The 26,524-nt window shown below is 52.8% G+C and overlaps 1 protein-coding gene across 12 annotated transcripts in view; it reads right to left on the reverse strand.

The window, feature by feature from the left end:
- The window catches only part of FAM120B (family with sequence similarity 120 member B), a 35,409-nt gene extending 17,161 nt beyond the window's left edge, over positions 1-18,248 (reverse strand). The window contains exons 1-8 of one of the 12 annotated variants that reach the window (XM_075554237.1): positions 18,167-18,248; positions 15,021-15,195; positions 12,064-12,215; positions 9,511-10,575; positions 8,061-8,241; positions 4,292-4,414; positions 3,332-3,504; positions 1,272-1,364 (exon numbers count right to left, since the gene is read on the reverse strand). In XM_075554237.1, the coding sequence (XP_075410352.1) occupies positions 1,272-1,364; positions 3,332-3,504; positions 4,292-4,414; positions 8,061-8,241; positions 9,511-10,563 (1,623 nt within the window). In that variant the 5' untranslated portion in view covers positions 10,564-10,575; positions 12,064-12,215; positions 15,021-15,195; positions 18,167-18,248. The other 11 variants (XM_075554235.1, XM_075554246.1, XM_075554238.1 and 8 more) reach the window with 11 other exon arrangements.
- Between the last annotated feature and the right edge of the window lie 8,276 nt (positions 18,249-26,524).

A 26,524-nucleotide genomic window follows, 5' to 3' on the forward strand; every position in this document is an offset into this window, starting at 1 on the left:
TGGTCACAGGAGGGAAGGAGAGAGAGAGAGAGAGAGAGAGACGCCACATGTTCCAGGGCAGACGGGGCTCTCTTGAGTGAACCATGGGGAAGATGGCATCCCCAAGGAGAAGATAAATCAAGGGTGTGGGCAGCTTGGGGGAGCTACAGTGTGTGTGTGTGTGGGTGTGTGGAGGGGGGGAAGGTTGATAAGCAGTTTAAGTTGTTGAATAAAGTTGATAACCTTTAATGTAATAAACCCCTACCTGGTTTACAAGAATTTTTTTTTAAAAGTTTGTTTCAAAATGCTAACAACACAGCAAATGTTCAGGCATCGTTCACCGACTTTCGAACAGTTAGAGACTTAGTTTATGAATTAAATCCAATATGTAAGCGGTCTGAGGTTCAGCTAAACTTAGTGTGGTATATGACAAAATAATAATAATTTATAAATTATCAAGGGTTCATGAGGGAGGGGAGAAAATGAGGAGCTGATACCAAGGGCTCAAGTGGAGAGCAAATTTTTGAGAATTATGAGGGAGACAAATGTACAAATGTGCTTGACACAATGGATGTATGTATGTATGGATTTTGATAAGATGTGTATAAGTCCCCAATAAAATGATAAGAAAAAAAATCACCCGATCAATAAAGCCAGGGATACACTTGTGACCACAGGAAGTGTGTACAGAGCAAACCCAGAGCACCCTTCATGCCAGAGTCTGCCTGGGTGCTCCATCCATCAGCCAGAGAGGGCGGGCAGCTGTGCTGGGTCCCTGGGTGAAGTTAGCAGCAGAGCCCAAATGGCCACGAGCGACACTGTCCACACACACCTGTCTGGACAGAAGTGGCAGGATGCAGCCTCGAGGGAGACGTCTCTCAGAGGTGAGCTGCTGAGCCGCCTCTGGGGAGTCAATGGCTGGCCTACTGGTCCCCAGTGCAGAAGAGACAGGGCAGACACCGTGGGCTGGGCAGCATGTGGGCAGGCTACTTCCCAAGCCCAGGAGGGGCGTGTTGTCCTGAAGGCAGGAAGGACCGTGCGAGCCCTTCTCTGTACATCTGGACAGTGCTGAGACGCACGTGCCAGAAGCTGATTGGGTGCCATTAGGAGATGGGAGATGGACTGGCACCACTGTCAGCCATGACTTCTGTGGCCTCACAAGGTCCCAACACCTGAACATTGACCCCAGGACATCAGCCCCACCCCCTGTACTCCTCCTTCCCTGTGAAAGGCCAACAGCCCAGGAATGGAATGGAAAGAGCAGGGAGGTGGGAAGACTCCACTGTCCATACCTGCAAGTCCACCAGCTGGGCCGTGGACTTCCCTTGAAGGCACAGCGCCTGTGCAATCAGAGCGTGCAAGTCCTCCAGGCAGAGGGTGTCCACCTAGGCCGAGAGGGGAACACAGCTTTAGGCTGAGGCAGCAGACCCCAATTACCAAATGAGTCAGGCGTGCTGGGTCCACTTAGATCTTCAGGTAACAAGAGACAAAACCCAAACCAAACTCACTACCTGGTGACCCCAGAGGACAGGGCAGAGCTGCCCCGTGGGCTCCTGAGACTGAAACTCTTTACAGGAGTAGAAAGCCCCATCGTCTCCCAAGGAGTGGTTGATGGATGGTTTTGAACTGCTGACCTTTCGGGTTGCAGCCCAACACATAACCACTAGCAACTGGGTCTCCTCCACAAAAGACAGGTGCAGGAGATGCGGAGGGAGGCGGACAACCTTCCCACGATGCACAGCGTCTCAGGCTCCCAGCAGACTGGCTCTCTCTATCCTCTCCCCAGAATGTGTGTCATCGCGATGGCCAGCCAAGGCTGGTGTTGTAGAAAGTGCCCTGCCAGAGCTGACTCTGCAGCAAAGGCTCTCTGTGAGTAGGTCTCAATGACAGGGCGGGCCTGGTGATGAGGGAGCGACAAAGCTTTCCCACATCCCCGGTGAGACATGTCCTCGGTCCCCAGAGCATACGCCTCCTTGTGGGGTCCCTCTGTGGGGTCTGAGCAGAGCAAGGGGTGAGGGGCAAAGGAGCGCGCCAGAGGAGGCCGTGGCCACTGGCAGTGCTGCTCGCAGGGGAGTGGGTGGAATCTCAGCAGGTCAAACAGACTACAGGAACTCAGAGCAGGAGGAGGGTAAGGCAGGCTGCTGGAGAGGGGGTTTCAACACAGGGCAGAGTGATTCAGAGAACAGAGAATGGACAAGGGGAGGGGGAGTACCCCAAGAGCGCAGAGCAGAGGACAGGGCTGGGGCAGGGGGACCACAGAGGATGGACAGAAATGGGAAAAAGACATGAACAGATAATTTACCCAAAATGACGTACAAATGGCTAACAAGCACATGAAAAATGCTCACGATCACAAGCCACCAGGGAGATGCAAATTAAAACCTCAATGAAATAACACTACACCCACAATGCTAGCCCATATAAAAAAACAAAAACCAAGCTAACAGAAAACAACAAATGTTGGAGAGGATGAGGAGAGATTGGAACTCATATACACTGTTGGTGGGCTTGTAAATGCACACAGTCATTGTGGAAAATGACACGTTGATATTTAAAGCGACTGGGAATTGCAATTCCACTATTAGGCACATCACATACCCTAGAGAAACAGGAGACACAACACGAGCAGGTGCGTGCTCTCCCATGTTCACAGAAAGCAGTCCTGGTGCCCAGCAGCTGGGATAGAGACTCCACTGCAGTGGCCACAGGCCACACTCAGCCTGGGTAAGCGGGGTGGGATGCTGCAGGTGGCAGTCAGAACCAGTCTGGAGGCAGCACGTGATCACACGGGGGTCTAAGAGGTTCCCAGAGTGGGCAGCACTCCCTTCTTCCAGCTGAGCCCAGCCCTTAGCAGCAGCTCCCTCCACTAGGTGTTCCTGTTTCATTAGGTCTCGGACGGTTTAAGCACGGGGCCTCATGTCGTTCCTCTTGATTCCAGCTGATCCCTTAACTGCTTTGGCCCTTGACACATGCCAGTCTTTGTCAGATAGGAGGCAGGGCCTCCATCATCAGACCACGGTCAAGCTAAATCAACTACCAGGGCATGGGGCATGCCAATCAACTCAGATCTTGTGCAAAAGTGGTGGCAGAGACTGGCTTCTGCCCTGGGAAAGATGCCCTGTTTTCTTGGGGAAGGAAACCACTTAGGAACCCCAGAGCTGTTTTTCCAAAGAGCTGGTATAGCGCATCTGACCTCTGCCCCCAGGAACCAGCCAGCCCGCTGCTCATGACTCAGGTCCCTCCCATTTCTGTTTCCGATCACTAAGCCACAGCAAGCAGCACTGCTCACGCTTGGTTCACCAAGACCCCCCTGGGCTGTGGCCCCAGACACAGTCCTCCTCGCTGACGGCACCTGCAAGAAGAGGTAGACGAGGAGGCAGCAGAGAGCCCTGAAGGGGCCCTCCACGGCCCGCAGGTCTTCCTGCGTGGAGGAGAGGTTGAAGCAGGCCAGGAGCACTTCCAAGCGCAAGGCTTGCACGCCGGGCTCCTGGGTCAGCCACAGAGTCTTCAAGCTGGGCACGCCTCCTTGGGGAGAGCAGAAGGAGCTCTGAGGGGAAAAGTAAATGGACACAAGTCCCTCCCATACAGCCCAGCTTCCAGCCTCAAAACTGAAGGAACCTATCAATGCCTGTTTAAAAAAACAAAACAAAAGAAGCAAAGTCCCAGCAGCGCCAGGTTGCACGTCTCCTGTGCATGGGCGTGGGGGGCTGGTCCCTGTGCTGCTTGTGGTTACCTTGCTCACAGAGTCTGGGCTTTCTAGGGTGCAGGTCACAGGGCCACTCTGCAGGCACCATTCCCGACCTCCCCTCCTTCCTTCCTTCCTCCCTCCCTCCCTCCGGCATGGGAGACAGAGGGCAGGAGCGTCCTGGGCACTCCCAGGAAGAGGCTGCTCTGCATCTCCCTCCCACAGTCATTGAGGGTACACTTGGTGTTCCTGACCCCCTTTTCTATGCTGTCAGTCACCGACGTGAAAATGAAACTCTTTTCCAGTTAAAATTTCCCCAAATCCTGAACTTGTCATCATGCTCTTTCAGGGCCCAATTCTGGTTCACACAGCCTGTCTACCCGGCTGAGTAGGTCCCTTGGAGTCCCGAGCCCTGTCCTAGGCACAGCCCGTGCTCTCCCCTCCCCACACCGGCGTTCTGGCTTTGGTGGGGGCAGAAGTAACATAGCATGGCACCCGGGGAAGCAGCCAGCACCTAACCCTGCTTCCTGGGGCACCCTGGGCAGCACCCGCTGCTGCTGCTGTCACCGAGGCTGAAACAGATGAGTGGGTGTGTCGGGGCCAGCTCAGGACACACGGGCACGGTACCTGGGATGTTCACTGGCAACGGCCTGACCAGGTCTGGGTCCTTCAGGGGGTTCCCAGCATACACGAACCACTCCTTCACCTCTTTAGCCCCGCTGCCATCCGTGGCCAGGTCCCAGGCACTACCTGTGAGGACAGAGTGTGAAGGCTGAGTGTCCTGCCACTGGCCAGGGGCCCAGCCAGCTCCAGAGACACCAGTAGGGGGTTCTCACGTCCAAATCAATCTCCATCTACACTGTGGCAAGTTCCAGGTGGCAAACCAAACCAAACTCACTGCCATCAGTTGATGCTGTCTCATAGGGACAACCGCCCCCCCCCACCCCGCAACGTAACTTTTTACGGGAGTAGATGACACAAATGCAGAAATTCCCCTGGGTGTGGAGAACACTCACAGAATCTGGGGAAGATGTTGATTTGCTATGACTATGCAGGGTAGAGAGAGAGAATGAGGAAGAGCTGTGTCGCTGGAACTCCCTAATTATCGGGGCTCCACAACTTAGCAATCCCCTAGTCCTTGACAAAATGCATTGTTCACCAGGTGAGCATTGGACGGCTGGCTGCAAGGTTGGAGGTTCCACCCGACCAGCCCTTCCTGGGGAGGAAGATGAGGCTGCCTGCTCCTGGGAAGACTGACAGTCTCACAATCCCGAGGCAGGGTCGCTGTGAGCTGGAACTAAGCGGATGCCCGTGCGTTTGGCTGTGTGGTTCTGTCATCTCTTGGTGCTCGCTGGGAGGGTGGCGCAGTCTGATGTCCTCTGCCCGACAGCGAACCCGCCTGGTGCCGCACCACTCTCACTGTCGCCAGGCTGGGGCCCATCGTTGCAGCCACTGCGTCAGCCCCGCTGGTGAAGGGCCTCCCTCTCTGCCTGCCCTCCCACTTTACGAAGGAGGACGCTCTTCAGGAACTTGAAGGAGCCTCCTCTGCCCCTGAGGTGGGCACCACAGGCCAACTGCCCACACTGGCCGGTGACCGAGGAGGATGAGGGAAAGAAGATGCAAAAGAAGAAACGCGCACAACACAGCACCGGATAGTACTCCACAGGACAGGCCAACGGCAGAGCGGACGCGGTGGGAGGAGAAACTACCCGAGGGGCACCACGAAAGGAGGGTAAAACCCCTCACCCACTGAGGGGGCTACCACACTTCCAGACAAAGCTGGAGTGGCTGCGACAGAGACGTGGAATCAGCAGTGCTCAGGGCTTTCTCCCAGGAGCCCCCAGGCAAGGCCTCTGCAGGGCACATCTTAGTCACCATGCCAAAAACCAGGCAAAGAAACATTTTAGAAACAGTAAGAGGACCCATTCCATGTGGACACCAAGAGACCATGTCAGCTCGTCAGAAACACGCCAAACTGAAAGGCAACCAATCCTTAGCGTGCTGCAAGAAGAAGGAAAACAAAACAATCAAAAATCTATATCCTACAAAGCTACATCAAAACCCAACCCAACCCAACCTGGTGTAAAACCAACATATTACTACCAGTGTTCGGTGCTGGGGTGCTGGTTCCCATCACACGGGTCTTATGTACAGAGAAGGAGACCGTGCCAAGGTCTGCACCATCCTCACATCGATCTCTTTGGGCCCCTTGCTGCAGCCACTGTGCCAATTCGCCTTGCGAATGGTCTTCCTCTTTTCCACGGACCCTCTCTAGCAAGCATGCTGCTTTCCAAAGGGGGTGAGGCCAAGTGTCCCCATTCTCACTGTCAAGGAGCACTATGGCTGTCCTGTCTCCACAGCAGACTTGTTTGTTCCTTTGGCAGCCCAAGGTCCATCCAATATCCTTCACTGACCCTGTAACTCGAATACGTCTGTTCTTCTTCAGTCTTCCTTGACCCTTGTCCAATTTTCACACGCACATGTGACTGACAAGACCACCATGCAGGTCTTCAAGGTGATCTCGTAGCTTTTCAGCAGCGGGCTTGGGAAGTGCCTTGCCTCCTCTCTTATTTCTTCCTTCAGCGCCTTCTTGCTTCTGTCTGAAACACTTCTGTGGACGTGGCTGTTTAAAGCTACACCTCTCCTTCCATTTCAAGGCATGGCCCTCCCATCAGGGCCATGAACTGACCAATCAATCCCCTCTCAAGAGGCTACTGACACTTCATTGGCACAGCCCAAAGTCACTTCATTTGCATGGTACATAACCATGACTGGGCAGGCCGTAGCCCAGGGTCAGGCAAAAAGTCCCACAGCACCATTGTTTAGCACTTGCCCAGCCTGCCAGGAAATGCCAACCCAGACTGAAGTCACTAAGGAGGGGCGAAAGAAAGCTTGAACCCTAGAGGAAAAGCCCCTCAGATGTTTTCCGAAGAACCGAGGCAGAAGGCCACATAAAGGCCTTCAACTCAAGTGGCACCTAAGGACAGATTCCAAAACACCTGAAGTGAAAACGGATCGTAAATCAAGAAGTAAACTCCCCCAGCAGCAGCTGGAAGTGCCTGTGCTCTTGTCTGCAATCTGCATGGTCAGCAGTTCAAAACCACCAGCAGCTCCTTGGGAGAAAGACTGGGCTTTCTACTCCCATAAACAACTAGTCTTGGACACCCCTGAGGAGGGGGCGGTGTGGGGTGTTTGTGATGAGTCAGCACTGATTCTTGGCAGTGAGTTTGGCTGTGGCTTTATAATGTAAAACTAGATGGAAAAAGCCATAAAGTAGAAAAAAATCTATGAAGACAAGTTTAATGTGATTTTTTGTGCTTATGCAGTTCTCTGATAACTACACAATGAGTAAATTACATTAAAATATATTCAAGAGTTAATCAACTCTAAAAGCCATACATTTTCATCTCATTTAATAAACTACTCTGAAAGCAATTCCAGGCAAACGCAGTTCTACAATGTGAAAGTCACAGAGATGCCCTTTATTCTCATCACTGGTCAACCTGCACTCACGCATGGCACCCACACACCGGAGACACAGATAGGCAGCCACTGCACAAACACATTGGCCTGGCGCTTGGGCTCGTCCCTAACAGCCCCGAGCCTCTCGCACCCTTCCCAGGCCTCATCGGAGAGGCAGCCGTCTGTGCCAGGTGGTGCTGGGCACCAAATGGAAACTGGATTTGAGCCCCACCCTGAAAAAGGACAAGAAACTTAGCCAGACAACTGACAACTGCCATTAAGTGACGCAGACTCACAGCGACCCCACCAAGGAGACCAGGACTAGCCCTGTGGGTTTCGGAGACTGTAACTCTTTACAGAGCAGACAGACTCACCTTTCTCCTAAGGAGCAACTGGTGCTTTTGATCTGCTGACCCTGAGGTTAGCAACCCAATGCATATCCCACTGTGATACCAGGACTCCCTAACTTTCTGGAACAGTAGGGTGAGGTTCATCATCATACTGGTATTCGACAACAGTTTCTACTGCTCTTATAGATAGCTCTTGGTACCAGCTAGCTAGGCCAGGAGCTTGTCTGAGTGAGCAAGGGCACGCCCCCGGCTCAGCTCCAGGCCTACTGCCCCAGCCCCTGGCTGTGTGAGCAACAGGCCTGAAGCCACTTCCCCCACTGGGGAGCAATGCAATTCTGGGTGAGGTAAATGTACACTCAGGAGAGATGTGTTCACCTTCAAAATACAATGTACCAGGTCATGGGAAATGATTCATGGGGCCCCCAGACAATGCTCTTTGCTAATAAACAACACCCCTGCAGGCCATTAGGAAGAGCGCACCCACATTCCTTAAACACAAGTGGTTCACAGAACTCACGCAGAGGACCGACTGCCTGCTAACTGGTCCTGGCTGTCCCCAGCGCTTCTCTGTGAGTGGCACTCACCTTCCCCGGCCCCGAGAAGGAGGGCGTACACACGCTGGCGCACCGGGCGGTACACGAAGGCCTGGCTGGGTAGGGCCTGGTCCAGCTCATCCTCCAAGGTGTTGCTGCACTCGATCTCCCCGCTGCGCATGATGTTGTATACCAGGTAGCACTCGCCCTGGACATGGTGCGCTCTAGCCACCTGTTCCAAAGGCAAACACATACCAATGACCGCGCCTCGGACACACAGGTTTTCCTCGCTGCATCTACGGGAGCCAAGTAGCGGGCCTTTTCTCCTGTCGGGGACCTCCTGTGACCCCCCAAATGGCCACAGCCACAGCTCCTCCCTGTCCACTCAGTAAAGGCCACGACAGGCAACTCTCTCCCTCGGCTTCCAGGCTCACAGTACTGCCACCTTCCTCTGCTTTGTCCTACTACACGTCCGCCATGGGCCTCATCACCTGTCCACTCGGCCCCTCCCCACCCCAGGATGACTGCTGTCTGTGCCAAGCACCCCCACAGCTCTGCTCCAGGCCAACTACTACCCTCCTCAGAGCAAGTGACCACGCAGGCAAGCTCTTCCCTGACCCTCAGGCCCAGGACAGGCTTCACCAGCATCAAAACCTGCCACCTGTCACACAAGGCCAGCTCCACTGACTCTGAAGCACCCTCAGCCCCCACCTGCTCCTTCAGGGCCTCTAGTGCTCTCCCTATCCCCCGAGTCCCCCTCTCTTTCTCACCCTCTCCTGTTCCCCCAGCATCATGAACTGAGGTCAGGGTCAGAGCTATAGTCCAGTCACTCCATGCTGTGCTCCTGGTGGTTCCTGAGCAAGGCCTGGAGGCCAGGTCCCTCCACCAGCACAGGCAGGGGCCAAACCAGCTAGACTTCTTCCCGTTAAACCAGCAGCCAGGCCAGACGGCCTACAGTGGCCCCCGCAGCGTCAGTCCCCATGAAGAGCTCTGGCCATGGTGGGGTAAACCTCTGCCTCGGGCACCTCTGAAGACGCGGGTCCGCTAGGTCTTCATCTCTGCCCCGTTCCTCGCTGAGTAGCTGCAGCATAGTGCTGCCCCCTGGACCACTGTGGGGTTCCTGAGCTGGGCCTGTTGGCCCAGTCCATGTGACTGATCCGCACAGCTGCTCTTCTCTGGGACCTGCCAGCCCCAGGGATTCCCTCACAGATCAAATGTCCCCAAGCAAATGGCCGGTTAGCTGGGCAGCTTCAAGGGGGTCGAGGCTAAGGTGTTCTGAGTCACAGAGTACAGGCGGGCACCCCAACTGCTGCCCTCAGACACAAAGCCAACAAGAGGCCCAGACACCCCGATCTAGAGCGCTCTCCTTCAGACCCCCACATGCCGTCAGACTACTACCCCCACTTACCCTCTGCCTGCCCCTGCGCACAGACTACTGGGTGCCCATGGCATGACTGGCATGCAGAACAGCCGCCTGGCAGGGCTCAGCCCATCTGCCTACCTGCAGGGCTTCAGGGTCTGAAACCAGGGGTGCTCCATGCTGGGGCTGAAGGTCTGTAGGCACAGGCGTGGTTTGCTTGTCCAGAGTGACTACAGTTTGGGGTGTAGGGGAAAGCCAGGGTGACGTCTGTCCTGGCAGAAGGTAGGAGGCCACTCCTTTATAAAACAGAGCTGTGTGTGGCCCCAAAGGCAGCAGCTCTTCAAGAGCCTTCTTGCCCTGATGCACGCGGAGGATCTGCGCTATGTGGTCTGCCACGGCCAGGACGGTGCCGCCCCTCCTACGCAGCTCCTTGCTCGTGGCACTATGGGCAGACAGGCACTGGTACCGGAAGCTCTCGAACAAGCTCTCGGGGACGATGTCGTTCCCCAGCAGGCAGGCCAGCAGGGGCAGGTCGGCCACGGCGAGCCGCAGGCTCTCACACAGCTTCTCCCGGCTCAGCTGGACCGTGTCCAGCGTGTCTAGGCAGAGCTCCCGGATGGAAAGGTAGGGGCAGGTGTTGTAGATCAGGTAGTCAGTGTCCTCACCTAGGATGCCCAGGCAGTCGTCCCAGAGGCCTCGCTCCGCCACCTCGTAGTCGGCCTCCTGCAGGGAGCAGTGGGTCTCCTGGCCCAGGGCCTTCAGGGCCAGTCGGGTGAACACGGCCAGCCCGGTCGGGATGAAGAACATGTGGCGGCTGGGCTGCTGGCCGTGGGACTTGAGGTGGTGGAAGATCCTGGCCACGTCCCTGCTGTTCTTGTGCCTGCGCTTCACCCACTCACTGCGCTTGTCCCGCTCCACCATGCCGTCGAAGAAGAACACCAGCCGGATGCCGGCCTCCTCAAACGCCTGGACAAAGGCGCGCAGGGCGTCCATGTACTCCCGCCACTGGCCCCCACAGACCCAGGACTCGGGAGTGTACCAGTAGCGCAGGCAGCACATGGCGTCGACCACGACGGTTGGGGGGCTGCCGGGGTGCTGGCTCCGGTGGCACTCAGCCATCTCTCTGAGGTTGACCACGGTGCAGATGTGTGGGCAGAAGCTGCCCACGAAGCCCTGCAGACCACGCACTCCCATGGCGAGGAGGACCTGCAGGGGACAGAGGAGGGTGGGGTCAGGTTGCTGACAGGAGGCTGGGCACTAGGCACCCTTGAGGGAGCCAGGGCTCAGCAGGGCTTCCAGACAAGGAGAAAGGCCTTGTGGCCTTCGTGGACAAAAGCCTTAAGCATGACAAGCAACTATTAGCAACTATGGGCTTTCTGTCCTGGGAACGGTTCCGGTCTTGGAGACCCCAGTGGTTGCTCTGAGTCAGCACCAACTTGACGGCAAGGAGTCTGGGTTTGGTTGCTACCCAATAAAGTGCTGGAAGATGCACCCTAGGGTGGCAGCACTGCATCGTAAGGTGCCCAACAGTGGACATGAGCTCCCCAAGGGCCATGACGAGGACACAGGGTTGGGTCACAAGAGTGGAGCTGACAGGGCAGTGACAGGCAGCATCAACATCAACTCTGAGTTGCCAGGCTGGCCTCTCAGCTGCACCTAACTGAAGGTGAAGTGTGGGCCTGGACAGTCCCGGGGGCCAACCTGGCAGCCATCTAGCCCTCACCTCCCATCCTGTTTTCAAAGAACGATGCCACTGCATCAATGCATTGGAAGTTATTTGTAAAACCCTGAAACACGATTGGCCAAGCAACGTGGGTGATTCCCAAGTGTCTCTGCTGAGTGGGAAGGGGTCAACAGGTGACTCCATTTCTACCAAACTTGACCAGCAGCAGAGAGGTGGTCAGTTTGTCTGGTACTGGGTGGATGGGGGTTGGGTGGCGGGGTGTGTGGGGTTGGCTGCTGACTGCTCACCACCAGTAGGGGATATCACATGTATGCACACCCAACATGTTTCATTACGTTGTACACATTCAATATGTGCAATTTATCGATGTTAAGTATGCCTCAATGAAGCTGTTTGTAAACACGTGTGATAGTTTTATGTCAACTTGACTGGGCCTGGATCCTGTGTGGTGGGCAGTTAAGACTTTGTAATCCCTCCTAAGGGGACGGAACATAACAGAATCCCCTTCCATAAAGGGGTCTAGTGTCAGAGGCCATGCCCTCACTCAGGTCACGGTTCTGACTCGATCCATTGAAGGGAAGCTTTCAATTGAAGTGGATGCTGTGGAGAGGCTCCTCTGGATTTTGCTGGGGCTGAACCTTGCATCTGGCTTATCAACCTCTGGCTCTTTGGTCTTGACCCAGCAGCCTGCCATTCGACACACTGACCCACACTGATTTGCCTCTGTGGCCACAAGCTTGACCTGCTGACTCTGGTTCCACTCACTCTGCTGCACCAGCCTTGAAGTCATCAGTCCCCGCAGTGGCGAAAGTCAGGCGAAGCCTCCCGCCAAGCAACTGACCCTCAGACGTGGAACCTGCTCAGACTTGGACTTGGCCCTTCCACATTTTCTTAACACACAACACACACGCCGTACGTATCATGGAAAACTGCTCATTTTAAAACTTAGAACAGGTGTAAAGTATGCAGGGAGTATACCACCGAATTGTGGGACAGACAGAAACACCTACCTGATGAGATGGGCTGACACGGTGGCAGCAACAATGGCTCCAACGTAACAGTTTTGAGACCGGGGAGTGTCCTTCTGTTGTGCATGGGTTGCTCTGCTTTAGAACCGACCTGCCAGCACCCGAGAGTGAAAGCTACAACGGCAGGAATCTGCCTAAGAAGGAAGAAGTAGACATTCCCCACTAGCAGTGAGGGGCTGCCAAGTGCAGGGCTGTACCCTGTCCCAGGCAGGAAACTCACCAGACCAGTTGGGTTCTGGAAAACACCACTCCCTCTTCCATCATTTGTTGCTACGACCTCACAAAACCCAGGGCCCACACCAAAGGTTCTAGAGTTCATTAGGGAAGCACAGCTTACAATTCAGGGTCAGGTCAGCTTGGAAAAACTTGGGATGCCCTTGTCTGACCAGGCCAACAGGGCCCTCACCCTCAGCCTGGGGCAGGAAACCTGCTCCTTCAGGAAGTGTGCAGCAGGAAGCCAGGAGAGACCTTCCCCAGGGTCTGCACTCTTAGTCCCCCCGTCCCCTGCTTTTGCTGCTGCCCGCCTCGCACTAACCCCGCACCAACCCAAGGCTAGAGGTCCTCAGCGCAGAGACCCAGGTGTCAAAGATGTGATATCCTCCAGGCTCTTCCTCCTGAAGGGACAATGTCCCTCCTGCAACCTCTGGGATAGGATCCTTGTGCATCTAGCACATGGCAGAGCCGACCAATCCCATCTATGGTTCCACACACCTTTCTGCAGGATCCCAGGCAATCAAGTTGTGGGGTTACAAGACCCACATTCTTCAAGAAACCCTCAGAGGCAATCACTAGCTCACCAAAGGGTCATCCATAGCTAGCCAAGGGACACAAGCCCACTGCCTCGTAGGCAGCGGTTCTTAGCTCAGGGTCTATGTAGCTCACCCAGGCCCTCTGTCACAGTCACCAGGGCTCAGGGAGACCCGAAGCACTCAAGACAGCCAAACAACCCCTCCCTTCAGCCAGGATCGAAAGCGCACCCCCGTGCCTCCGGCTCAGACTGCAGGAATCAGCAGGCCGCGCTGAGGCGCTGCTCTATCCACAGCAGCCACCTGAGTTCATGGCCAAGCGGAGGGACAGCTGTCTGGGGGCTCCTGCAGAACTCACCCCTAGGAGGGGCACTGCTCCAAAGGGTGGAAGCAGGGCTGTGTCCACCAGATGCCAACAGCACATTACTGAACCTGGTGGAAAACATACAACCCCCACACTGGCCACTAAGTCCGCCCATCACAGTCCCTACCCAGGGGCAGGAAGGAGTTTGGATTTGTGGAGCCAGCCAGCTTTCCTCACACCATCTTTAGGTGGCAGGGAAAGAGCAGCTTGGCTTGGGGAAGGGCAGGCAAAAACAAACCCCCCAACCACATAGATCTAGGCGGCCCAGGGTGCCTGCAGCTCTGAGCTCAGTCAAAGGGGACCTTCCAGATGCAAAGCTTGGCTCAACCTGCCAGCCCCACAGGCCCTAGGCATGGAAGCCTGCTCAATCCTGAGGGATGAGCCCACCCCAAAAGCAGGGAGCACCCACAACTCCTGCCAGAGGGTGGGGGATTCAAGCAATGCCTTTCTCCATCAATAAAGGGGCTATTTCTACTGAAGTGACACCAAGCTTCTCAAAGCAGCCTCCCATCAGACTGCAAGAGGCCAGGCCCGGCCCTCAGCTTTGATTTTATTCAAAGGTCTTTTCTTCTCTCCCATCCCAGGTGTGAAAACCTCCCCATTCTAATTACCAGGCACTGTTTTCCTGCCTCTCAGCCAGACTTCTCAGTTTTAAGCCATAAATTCCCTCCCTCCAGGTAGGTGGCTCTTTCTCACACCCAGAGGTTGGGGGCAGAGGTGCCTCCCAGGATCTCAGCACCTCCAAGGTGTTAAGCATTCTGGCCTCCCCAGCACCCGGGTAGGGAAGGGAGCTGGTGTGTGTGTGTGGGGGGGGAGGGGTTCCGCCTTTGACTGCTGATAGCAGCCCCTGTCCGCAGCAGATACACAGCACAGGCAGGTCCAGTCCCACCTGCCACACACCCCAGCCTTCCTCCCCTCCACTCAGGTCCGTGTGCTGTGTGGTTCCGATTGAGAGTACCGTTACGACTCTCATCACATGTGCACTGGCAGGTGCCCGAAGCCCAGATTTGTAAGGACAGTGACCATAAGAGGCAGTACTAGCACATCTTAAAAGGGAGAGAGCTTTGACCCACATGAGGACAGTCCTATAGGGTTGGAACATGCAGCATGAATGGCATGTGCGTGCTTTTCCCCATGTTCCTACTTACAGATGACTCACTGCTGCCCTGGCACCAGCACTAGGCTGGGCACGGCACGAGGGGGGCTCAGTAGCTATCTGTGAGCAGGTGGGTGAGGGGTCAAGACCGGAAAGCCCACCAACCCCAACATGGGCAACACTGCCCCCGCCCGCCTGCTGGGAAAGTGGGGCAAAAACAGGCCCCAGCAACATTTGGACCCCTCACCGTGCATACAGTTCCTCATCCGGCAGCTGCCGGCAGTTTAGCACCCAGTACAACTCGAGTTCGGAAAGACCTCAAATGTCACACAAAGCCACACACATTTTAGTCCCGTTTTACTGTGTGTATGCTGTTTATAAATGAGGCTTTTCAAATAGCAGGATTTATTTAAAAATTTAAAGATATTTCCTGATTAAACAAAGGAACTGTATTCAAAGTAAAAAGAACAAAGAAAGAACCCTACCCACACCATCCCTTGTCCAGCTCCTGGCCACAGGCACCCAGAGCCCATATAGGGCAGGCTGGTCCTTGCAGAGCCTGTCCACAGCCAGTCTGCACCTGCCCACTCATCTTCTGGACCAGAAGGCATCTCCAGTCAGGCCCATCCAGTGGCTGCCCAACATGGAGGTCACGTCCAACATGGAGCCCTGTCACAGGAGGGAGCACCACACCCTGCAGACAAACCCTTGGCTTTCCCATGGGCTGATGCACCGGTTCGCAGAGGGTGGGCCGGATAGGTAGCCTCTCTGCAGCAAGCCATCCGTAACTCCTGGGGCGCAGTGCTCAGCGGGACCGTGTGAAAGTCTGGGAAATAAGCTTGTTCCCTGATTCATCCAGCCACTCTGGGTCAGGCACGATCACAGCGAGGTCCTTTGTTGGGCTTGCCCTGTGGAGTGGGGGGTTCCAGCAGCCCAGCCAGGACACCAGTGCAGGCAGAGATCACCTTAGTCCACTGGGAGGACAAGAAGTGTTGCTTGTTTGCTCACTCACGCAAGTGCGTGTGTGTGTACTCATGGGTCCTGCCCTGTCCCCACCACCCAGCCCTGTGCTTCAGCCAAGGCCATTTCTGAGGCCCTGCTCTTCAGAGAGAGGCAAAAACTCAGGTTCACTTAGGGAGGGAGAACACAGAGCAGAGGTCGCTGGGGTGCAGAGGGGTTCATTAGCGATCTCCAAGTAGCATGCAGCATGCTTCATGTCCAACTCCCCATGACCCACAGCCCAGCCCCGCTGGCAGCAGCTGTATCACTGGCCCGCTCACGTGAGGGTCAATGGGGAGGCTAGTCCTGGTTGTCTTGACATTGTCCTGGGAAACAGGCTCAAGTGGCCTGCCAAGGGTCCAGAGAGCAGTCTGGTGACTCCTGGCTCTGAGCACTGCCCCTGCCTGGAGCCACACTTGCACAGAGCTTTTCTCAGCTGCCCTGCAGTGTGCCCTGCCTGCCCGGGAGGTCCCCCGGGAAAGCAGTAGTCACCACGCATTGTGCTCCACAGGGTCTCAAGGTTGTCATCAGGTGGGGAACCCAATCCAGCAGCAGCCTTCCATCCTGAGGGACAGAGGGCACACAGGGTGCTACCTTCCCATCCAGGAAGCACACCAGCCTGCCCATACCTCGGCAGCCATATAGTAAGAGACCAAGCTGGTGATGGCAGCTCAGGCCCTTTCCTGGTGAGAGATGCCCAGTCATGCTGTTCCCTCCCAGCCTGAAGACGGGTTCCAGGCCTCGGCAGCTGCTGACAGGAAGAACAGAAACAACTAGAAAGGGGCTGGCAGCAGACATGGGGCGCAGAGGGGAAGAACCACTAGGGCTTCCAGCTGCCCCAAGGGCAGTCCTGTTCACATGGCCACAGGCAACAAATGAGGGTGACATGGCTTCTTCCCCCATGACTGGCAGGCAAGGTTCCTTTAAAATTGGCACCTGCTGCCCGAGACAACCCCCGTTTGAAGAGGGACAAGTGTCCGAGGCTGCCCAGACACTCTGCCCATGGCAGAAGCCTTCCACACCCATACACCCACCATGCTGTCGACTGTCACCTACATGCTCCTCTTACCGCCCAAGAGCTGTCCCCTCGCGCTGAGGCAGAGGGACTGCAGGGCCTGGCACCTGACTGAAGGTAGAACACATGACAACGATTCCCCATGAGGTGATGGCTGTGTGCTCCCATTTGGTGAGTTTAAGCAGCTGCTGGAAAGCCCTTCAGAAGTGCCCATGTGTTTCTGCAGAAGTGAAGACGGTTTGCAGCAGAACACCTGACAGAGGGCCAGGTGTCTAAACCAAAGGAGCTAAAGGTGCTGGACATATCCTGTCAGTTTTGAGATGACAACATCAGGTGGTCCCAGTGAATTCTTCTAAGGGGTTCCCAGCCTTAACCCTAGTTTCCATGGCATTAAGAGTTGCTTTTAAACTCTGTTAGGCCGCCTTTTCCAGAAGGAGGTGGTGCCGGCAGTGAAGCAGAGAGCACCTTCAACATCGGTGTCACCCTCACCCCAGGGCAGATGGAGGGCTGGCACCAGTCAGTTCCATGCGCTCTGCCTCCAAGTGAGGGGAGTCATAGGGGTAAGGAAGGTGCCCTGAAGGAGGCCAGAGTACCCAAGCAGCAGAGGCCAGGGCCACCATGCAAGGGCCTGGAGCTATAGGAGGCCAGCCGCTCTAGATGGTCCTATTGGGACAAGGCAGGAGAGCACCGCAGAGCCAGAGACAAAGTGAATCTGTCCCTGTGAGTGGCTCACAGGTTCAGACTCAGCAGTGCCCTCTGTGCTCACCACAGTGGTCTGTTACACATTAACAGGGGCAATGAGGTGAGGGCAGCCTACCTGCAGGAAGGGGGACAGGAAGGGGAGTCCCAGAGGGCTCAGATGGCAGAGGGAGAGGCGCCTACAGAGAGGGGGCTGAGATTGCAAAGGTGGGGACTGGGGCCCCAGAGAAAGCGTGCAGGCTGGACTGGGCATGTCCTGGCAGTGGTGTTGATGATGCCCAGGAGTAACGTGAAAGAAAGCTGGGAGAGTGACTGAGGCTGGGTGGATGGGAACAGACACTGGGGGGCACTCAAAGCTTGCGGAACCCTGGTTCCCCCTCACAGGACCAGCATCCTCACACCTGGTCCAATGCTCACATCAAGACAGCGATCACCTCCCTGCTCCACGTGCCTCCCAGTGGTACTGTGTAGGCAAACCGGGCTGGCCTCCCTCTCCAGCAGCGTATCCAAGACCCAGCGCCAAGTCTCCGCGCCTGCAAAGAGCCTGACTTCCACCTCTGCGCCCGAGAACCCAGAGCCTGGTAGAGGCTGGGGCCAGGCATGGGCAGCCCAGAGAGCGGAGGTGCCCAGCACTCTGAGCTGTGGGGGCAACCAGTGGGCAAAGGATAGCCTGGTCCAACTTAGAGAATGCCGGGCCAGCGCCCATCTCTGCAGTAAAGGCCATCTGACCAGAGGGCCCACTGGTCGAGAGGCCATGGGGGGTATGGCAGGGATGTGACTTCACAGTTCAAATAGAGGGTGGACACTGACGCCACAGCTGGGAGTCAGGATGGGGTATGATGTCACTGCTAGTGATCTGGTTGGCGATGTGGCCTCACCACTGGAGTACGGTGGTAATGTTAGATCACAGCTAGAAAGGATAAAAGTGTGACTCACAAGTGAGGCTGGGACGGAGGTGGGACGTCACCGCTGGGATATGGGTGCAGAGGTGATGTCACGGTCGCGGGAGAGGACCGAAAAGAGGTGACCATAGGCCCCGGCTAGGATGGCGCAGCCCAGACAGCCAGCTCCACGCCAGGGGAGCGGCCACCACCCACAGCAGGTGCCAAGGCAGCCACGTGCGAGGGGAGAGCAGCGCGGACGCAAGGACAGAAGGCCGGCCCTACCTAGAGACGCAGCCACAGCCGGGACTCGCGCACCCGCCTCCGCCGCCGCCACACAGCGCGCCTCGGCTTCCGTTTCCGCACGAATGGGCGGGAGACCCTGGGTGCGCAGGCGCGGGGCTGCCCCTGCGGCGCCTGTTATGCGCAGGCGCAGGCCGGCTCCAGCAGCGCAGCTCGGCAGGTCTTCTGTGCGCAGGCGCCTCGGTCCGGTTGCCTAGCAACCTGGCGCTGCTTGACGCACAAGTTAGTGAAGAATGAATGTGATACCCGGCTCGCCCAAGAATAGAAAGATAGTCCTAACTGCAAGTGGGCAGGCTCTGGCTGGCTGAAAGGCATAAGCCCAGCTGAGGGAGCCGCTGCATCTGTCCCCACGCACAGCTTGTGCAGGGGGAGGGGGACGGGAAACGGGGTGGCGGCGCTGGGGGGCCCAAAGGTGAGAGGACCATGACCTTCTGAATCCAGGCTTTATGAGAAACAGGAGAGGGCTGCCTTCAAGTGGACCCATAAGAAACAGACGGGCTCTTGCGACCACCTTCACTGGAGGAAGCAGGTGCTCGGTGTCCTGCTCTCCAGCCTCTTCGTGGGGCAGCAGGTAGGTTCCTTGGCGGCTGAGTGATGGACCGCGGCGCTTCTGGGAGTTGGCTCGCGTCCCAAAGCCAACCCACTTCGCGCTGTGGGGTCTCTGGGGTTGTACATCTTTGCCGGAGCAACGGGCTGTTTCTCTTACTGTTCGCAGCCCGACGGGGAACTCACGAGGCTACAGTGCTCCTAAGCTGGCCCATTAAAAACAAACCAACCCTGCCATGGAGTCGATGCTGACTCATAGCGACCCCCTATGTGTTTTTGAGACTGTCACTGTTTACAGGAGCAGAAAGCCCAGTTATTTTCTCACGGAAGCTGCTCGTGGTTTTGAATGGTGACCGTGGTGATCACAGTTCAACGCATCACCACTGCCCACCAGGACTCCTAGCTGGCCCATGGACAGCACGTAATAAATAATCATCATCTGCTGCTACTACTACTGCAACTTGTTAGTGGGCCCTGAGTTGCTTTTGTCCACAGCAGAGTAACACAGTGCCTGACACAGTCGGGATGGTTGGTGTGCACTTGTGCCAGATTGCAGTCACTGTGTAGTCTGAGCACCTTGTAATGACAGTAAGAGCTTCAGACTCCAGGGGTGATTGGAAATGGGTACACAGAAAAATCAACAGGCAAATTACGTTGTTATCAGGTGCCATTGAGTCGGTTCAGACCCATAGCGACCCGACACCAAACAAAAGGAAGCGCTGCTCAGTCTTGCACTGTGGGGGTGATGGCTGTGGAGTCAAATGCATACAGGAGGAAAAGCGTAGAAAGCGCAGAATGCTGCTTTGCCTTCTCGAGCGGGCCTGAGGAGTGGCGTACCATTTCTGTATTAAAATGGCTCCCAGCACACTGGCAATACAAAATGACCCCGAGACAAGTCAGCTCTGTAAGCTTCCGAATTCCTCTGCTTGCTCTCACCCCACGGCAAAAGCCTGCCTCTTCCTCATTAGCGCAATTTTATAACTTTATAAGGATAAGTTCTAAGAACAAGGAAGTAAGCGCAGCAACAATTGATTGGCTTATGCGCCCTATATAAACGGTGTAAAGACAATAATAAAATAGATCTGCACCATCAGAGCCTGGTCTCCAGAGTCTGTGCGCGCGCGCCTTGGTTGGTTACCCAGTCTCTTACTCGCCTGCGTGCTGGACCTGTTCCCACACTGCACCACCCTCAAAATTGTCCTTATGGCTGAGTCCGTTGTTGCAGCCACGTGTTACCCAATCTGTTTGGGGCATCCTCGTTTTCACTGCCCTTGCACTTCCAAGAAAGATGCCCTTCTCTGGTACCTGGTTTCCCTAACAACATGTCCAAAGGATGCATGACAAAACCTTCCCAAGCTTGCCAGAGGCTCTAGAAAATTCTCTCAGGCAATCATCAGACACTGAAGAGAAAACGTTGGCTAAGAAAAGGAATGGAATCACAGCATGTTATTCAGCTGTGAATACCAATTCCATAACTTTAATAGAGATTAAATAATGAAATTGTATCTAAAAAATCCTCCAGTTATTAAAAACAAAACAAAATTAGGCCCTGTGTATGGTTAACCAAAAGTCAGAAGACACTCTGAAACTTGCTCTTAATCATCATCATGAAAGAAATGAAGTTAAAGAGCTGAACAGAAAATTTCAAAAGGCAGCTTGAAAAACAAGTAAAAATATTATAATGAAATGTACATGGGCCTAGTATTAGAAAATCAAAAATGAAGAACATGGTCAGCATATCTTAAACTGAAAGAACTCAAGAAAAAATTCAAGCCTCCCCATATGATCACTGAAGACAAATGGGTGCATAAGCAAATGTGATGAAGAAAGCCGAGGGTGCCCAGCTGTCAAAAGATATAGCATCTGAGGACTTAAAGGCTTGAAGGTAAACAAGCGGTCATCGAGCTAAGAAGCAACAAAGCTCACAGGGAAGAAGCACACCAGCCTGTGCGACCACGAGGTATCAAAGAGATTAGGTATCAGGCATTAACAAACCAAAAATCATATCATTATAAATGAGGGGAAGTGCAGATTGGGGACCCAAAGCCCATCTGTAGGTAATGGGACATCCCCTTACGGAAGGGTCTCATGGAGAAGACGAGCCAGTCAGAGTGTATTGTAGCAACAATGAAACATACAACTTTCCTCTAGTTCTTAAATGCGTCCCCCACCACCACTATCATGATCCCAATTCCACCTTACAAATCTGGCTAGACCAGAGGATGTGCACTGGTACAGATAGGAACCAGAAACACAGGGAATCCAGGACAGATGATCCCTTCAGGACCAGTGCTGAGAGTGACAATACCAGGAGAATGGCGGGAAGGTGGGTAGAAAGGGGCAACTGATTATAGGGATCTGCATATAACCTCCTCCCTGGGGGATGGACAATGGAAAAGTGGGTGAAGAAAGGGAGATGTCAGACAGTGTAAGACATGACAAAATAATTTATAAATTATCAAGGGTTCATGAGGGAAGGGGAAGCGGGGAGGGAGGAGTGGAAATGAGGAGCTGATGCCAGGGGCTTAAGTGGAGAGCAAATGTGATTTAGTTAAAGTTTACTGTGCCAGCCTGGCCGATAAACACCTGCGGGGTAAATTGAAGAGCGGAGAGATAAATGGCTCAGTGAGCCTCGCCTTCCTAGTTCTTGGATCTCTTGCTTTGTGATGGTCGGACCACGGTGCAGCTGCCTTAGCCAGTTCCCGGATTCAGCTGGCAAAGCTCACTTCCTGCAAGACATCCCTGAGGAGAAACCACATGGACCTACCCCAGTGCAGCCCTGGGTGCTGAAGCAGCCGCGTGGAGACCCCTGCTGGCACTGAGATGCTTACAAGTTCACTGATTCAGCTTTCCTCCTACAGTTGGCATCACTGCGTGTGTTTTGTGAGATGGAGGAGGACTTTGTGGATTGGTGTCAGACATATTGGTTAATGTTGAACTTGTGGGCTTGGGCAGCACTGGGTTTGGATGTTTTCTTGATGTGCGCTTAACCTTTATATAAAACTCTCTCTTATATGTGAGTTTCTGTGGATTTGTTTCTCTAAAGTACCCAGACTAACACAAAATGTTTTGAGAATTATGAGGGCAATGAATGTACACATGTACTTAACACAATGGATGTATTTATGGATTGTGATAAGAGTTGTATGAGCCCCCAATAAAATGATTTTTAAAAAGCAGAAAAAATTCAAGCATTGAGTTGTGATATTGAAAGATTGTATGGGAAAAATACTGAATGATTCAGAAAGCATCAAAAGAAGATGGGAAAATACACAGTCATCATAATAAGAAAAACTAGTTGATGCTGAACTATATTTAGAGAGGTGGTACATGATCAAGAACCAATGGTGCTGAAGGAAGAAGTCTAATCTGCACGGAAAGCATTAGCCAAAAACGAAGCTTCAGGAATTGAGGGAATTCCAATTTAAATGTTTCCACAAGCTGATGAAGCACTGGAAGTACACACTTTTATATACTCGGAAGACAGCTACTTGACCAACTGACTGCAAGAGATCCATTTTTGTGCTCATCCCAAAGAAAATGACCCAGATAGAAAGGCAAGTAAGATTTTGCTGAAGATCATCCAACAACTGCAGCAGGACATTGGTAGTGTTGCCAGAATTTCAGACCGGATTCACATGAGGAGGTGGAACAAAGGAAACCTTTGCAGATGTGAGATGGATGTTGGCTGAAAGCAGTTACAAAAATGCTGTTTGTGATTGGTGTTGTTAGGTGCCATCGAGTCAGTTCTGACCCATAGTTACCCTGTGCACACAGAACAAAACACTGCCCTGTCCTGCACCACCTGCACAATATTGTCTACTCTTGAGCCCAGTGTTGCAGCCATGGTGTCAATCAATCTCCTGGAGTCCTTCCCCTCCTTTGCTGCCCCTCAACTTTGCCAAACACGATGCCCTTCTCTGGGCACTGGTCTCTCCTAACACCATGTCCAAAGTGTAAGACAAAGTCTCACCATCCTTGCCTCTAAGGAGCAATCTTTTTTAAAAAAACAAAACAGTATTATTGGTGCTTAATCCACATATCACACAATTCAATATTTCAGTCATATCCAGAAGAGTTGTACATTCACCACCACAGTCAATTTTTAGAATATTTTCACCCCACCCTCCATGCTTAAATCGATTTTCAAATGTTGTGTAATCACCATCAGTTCTAGTGCTCCCGTCCCACTCCCACATACGTGTTTGCTCCTCTATCCTCCTCACCCTCCTTGAAACCCCCTTGGAAACCTTGCAACGGTTCTTATCTCTATGCTTCTACTCCTTCTGTGCTTCACAAAGTGCAAAACAAGAGACAATAAAACAAAACACAAAGTGGTAAGGATAAACAATAATACAGAGATAAAATTACAAATAATGAGTAAGAAAGAAAAGACCACCATGAATATTTAAAGACCAGGGAGGAAAATTTTTGTCACAGAGCAAAGAAAATATACTTGCACCTAGAACAATTTCAGGTTGGGTCAAGAGGGAGATCAACTGACCCAGCATCCAGGTTTTGAAGCAGTATAATCATGATTACGGTGAGCTCTAGCTGATAGTAAAGCTGTTTGAGACCCTGCCTGTGGCTAGAGGAGATCTGCCAGAGGCTTCATCTGACCAGATACTCTGCAGATGGGTTTGGGTTACCACTGTCCTCCATAGCCTTCTACAAATTGGGTGTTCATAATTTGGCCTTATACTTTTTCCTTGGTAATATTTGAATTTTCTCATCATCTTTGGATCACAAAAGCTGGCGAGATTCTTTCGTGTGGACTTAGTTGATGCCTCGCTTAGATGGTTGCTAGTCTGAATACAAGCTTTTAAGACACTGAACACTGATCCTGTTGACAGTGGACACCTTCTGCTCTCTTCACCACACTTTGTTGAAGCACCTTTATCTTCAGTGATTCCAGGAGGGTGAGTTTTGAGCAAGGCCATGTTATCAGAACTAACTGTTCTTGGATTGGGGTTAGAGTCAAATGGGGGCCTAGAATTCATACACTTGGCCCTGGGATATGCAAAATAAACTCCAGTTTATTTTGGCAGTCAGCCTGTGGCAAATTAAAAACCCCTCAAGGCCAACTACCCCCACCCCAACCCCACCAAACCAACTATCAAACAACAAAAGATAAACACAAAGACAGGAAAACAAAACCCCATAAAAACAGAAAAGTATGACACTGTCAATCATTCCCTCTGGGGTAGAAGGCAGTTGCACTTGTAACATCATCCATTTTTCCAGTGACCCATGTAGGCAGGAGGAGTCGATGTCAGCGAAAGCCAACCATGAATCGCAGTCCATGAATTGTTGCTCCACACGGTTCCCTCTCCTGTTCCAGTGAGCTCTGTCTACCCCAAGCATGGTGTGTGAGTCCGGGTACATGAGAAACAAATCCACAGAAACTGAGTTTTATATAAAGGGTAAGCATACATTAAGAAAGCATCCCAAGCCAGTGCTGTCCAAGCCCGTAAGTCTGACACCGATCGATAAAGTTCTCCTCCATCTCACAAAACACACGCAATGATGCTGACTGCAGAAGGAAAGCTGAGTCAGTATAAGCATCTCAGCACTGGCAGGGGTCTCCACACGGCTGCTCCAGCACCCAGGGCTGCATCCATGTGCAGGGAAGGTCCATGTGGCTTCTCCTCAGGGATGCCTCACAGGAAGTGAGTCTTGCCAGCTAAGGCAGCCGCACCCTCGTCTGACCATCAGAGAACGAGAGACCAAAGAACAAGAAAGGCAAGGCTCACCGAGCCATTTATCTCTCTGCCCTTCAATTAATCCCACATGTGTTTATTGGCCAAGTTGACAAGATAAGCCTTAATTATCATACATGGGGATTGGTACCAGGAGGAATCTTCCTGGATCAATACTTTCAAGTTCAAATCCCTACTCAACAGATCAACCCTGTCATATTGCTGCGAGAGGGGACATCAAAGTACTAAATATATGGTGATTCTGGGTCTCTTTCTATTGGACTCCCACCAAACTAGGGGTTTCCCTCAACGGTCCAACGACCATCACTTGCACAGGTCTGTGGTGGCCACTCTGTTCTCCTATATGAGTACACCAGGCCTCAGTTCAAGGGTGCAGGCAGCTTTGAGGCAGGGCTCAGTTCATTCTGCCAGGCCTCTATGGCAAGTGCTTCCGGTGTAGGCTCTAGGTTATGCCAGGCTGGCTGTAAGGTCAGTGTTCAAGGTCATCTTGGTGTTTAGTCCACGTCTTATTTCATTGAGGCTTGGGTATAAATGTATTTATAGTGTCTACCCAGGAACATAAAATCTGGAACGCTGCCCCGATAGGTTGCCTATAATCAATTTTTAGTACCGCTTCCTGATGTGAGATTACTTCTCCCCAGTCACCCACCATACTCACCAACAGAACGACCAGTGTCTCCTCCAAAATGTAGATGCTCCTCGACCCTGGTCTTGATTTCCTGGCAAGGTCTTCCTTTCTTTCCAGGGCGGCGGGGGCAGGGGGGGGGAAATCATTGATTTGCCCAGTCTTGTCTCGGTGTTATATAGCATCAAGTGGATGGTCTTCTCCCATACCCCATCTTGGAGGAGTGACAGTGTAAAGTCTCCTCCTTTAGAATGGCTCTTGTGAGGTGCGCAAGAGGGAGGTGATGTGTAGTTCGGTGTCAGTAGGTATCCTTCTCCCCTTTTATCTAGGAATTGGTCCCTAAGATTGGTTTAATTGGTGTTTCTGCTTATAGTAGTGGAGTCATACAATACTTGTCCTTTTGTGATGGACTGACTTCACTCGGCATAATGGTTTCCAGGTCCTTCCATGTCATGTGGTGTGTGTCATGCTTTCATCACTGTTTTTTAGAGATGCATCGTATTCCATTGTGTGCATATAACATAGTTTCTTTATCCATTCTTCCACTCTTGGGTATTTGGGCTGCTTCCTGTTTCTTGCTGTGTTGCTAAAAAACATGGGAGCGCATGCCTCCACTTGTGTTGTGTCTTCTTTCCTCAGAGTATATGCCTAGTAGTGGCATTGCTGGAGCACATGGGGTTTCAATCCTCAGTTGTTTTCAGTGTTGCCACGATGTTTTCCACAGGAGCTGTGTGCATTTACAAGTCCACCAACAGTGTACACAAAGTCCAATCTCTCCACTTCCTCTCCAACATTTGCTGTTTCTTTCCATTCTTTTTTAATTTGGGCTAGCATTGTGGGTGTCAAGTGGAACCTCATTGTGGTTTTAATTTGTATCACTCTGATGGCTCATGATCATGGTCATTTATTCATGTGTTTGTTAGCCATTTGTATTTTAAGGAGCAACCTTGCTGCACTTCGTCCAAGACAAATAGGTTTTTCCTTTTAGGAGTGCACAGGACTTTCAGTCTCCCACACCCGCGCCACACTTCAAATGCGTTGGTTCTTTTCAGGTCTTCTTTTATTCAGTATCCATCTTTCACGTGCATATGAAGCAATGGAAAATACCATGGCTTAGATGAGGTGCATCTTAATTCTTAAAGTAACATCCTTGCTTTTCAATACTATAAAGATGTTGTGCAGCAGATTTATCTAATGCAATTCACCCTTTGATCTCCTGACTGCTTGCTGTTCACAACTCAATGTTAAGAAAAACCCCAATCCTCACAATTAGACCAGTAGTTGAGGTAATGATAAACAGAGAAAAGGTTGAAGTGGTCAGGATTTCATCTTGCTTGGATCTACAATCAATGCTCATGGAAGCAGCAATCAAGAGATCAAATAATTCATCGCATTTCGTAAATCTGCTGCAGAAGACCTCTTTATAATGTTGGAAAGCAAGGAGGTTAC

This window comes from Tenrec ecaudatus, chromosome 7 (assembly GCF_050624435.1).
Source record: "Tenrec ecaudatus isolate mTenEca1 chromosome 7, mTenEca1.hap1, whole genome shotgun sequence".
Taxonomy (NCBI): domain Eukaryota; kingdom Metazoa; phylum Chordata; class Mammalia; order Afrosoricida; family Tenrecidae; genus Tenrec; species Tenrec ecaudatus.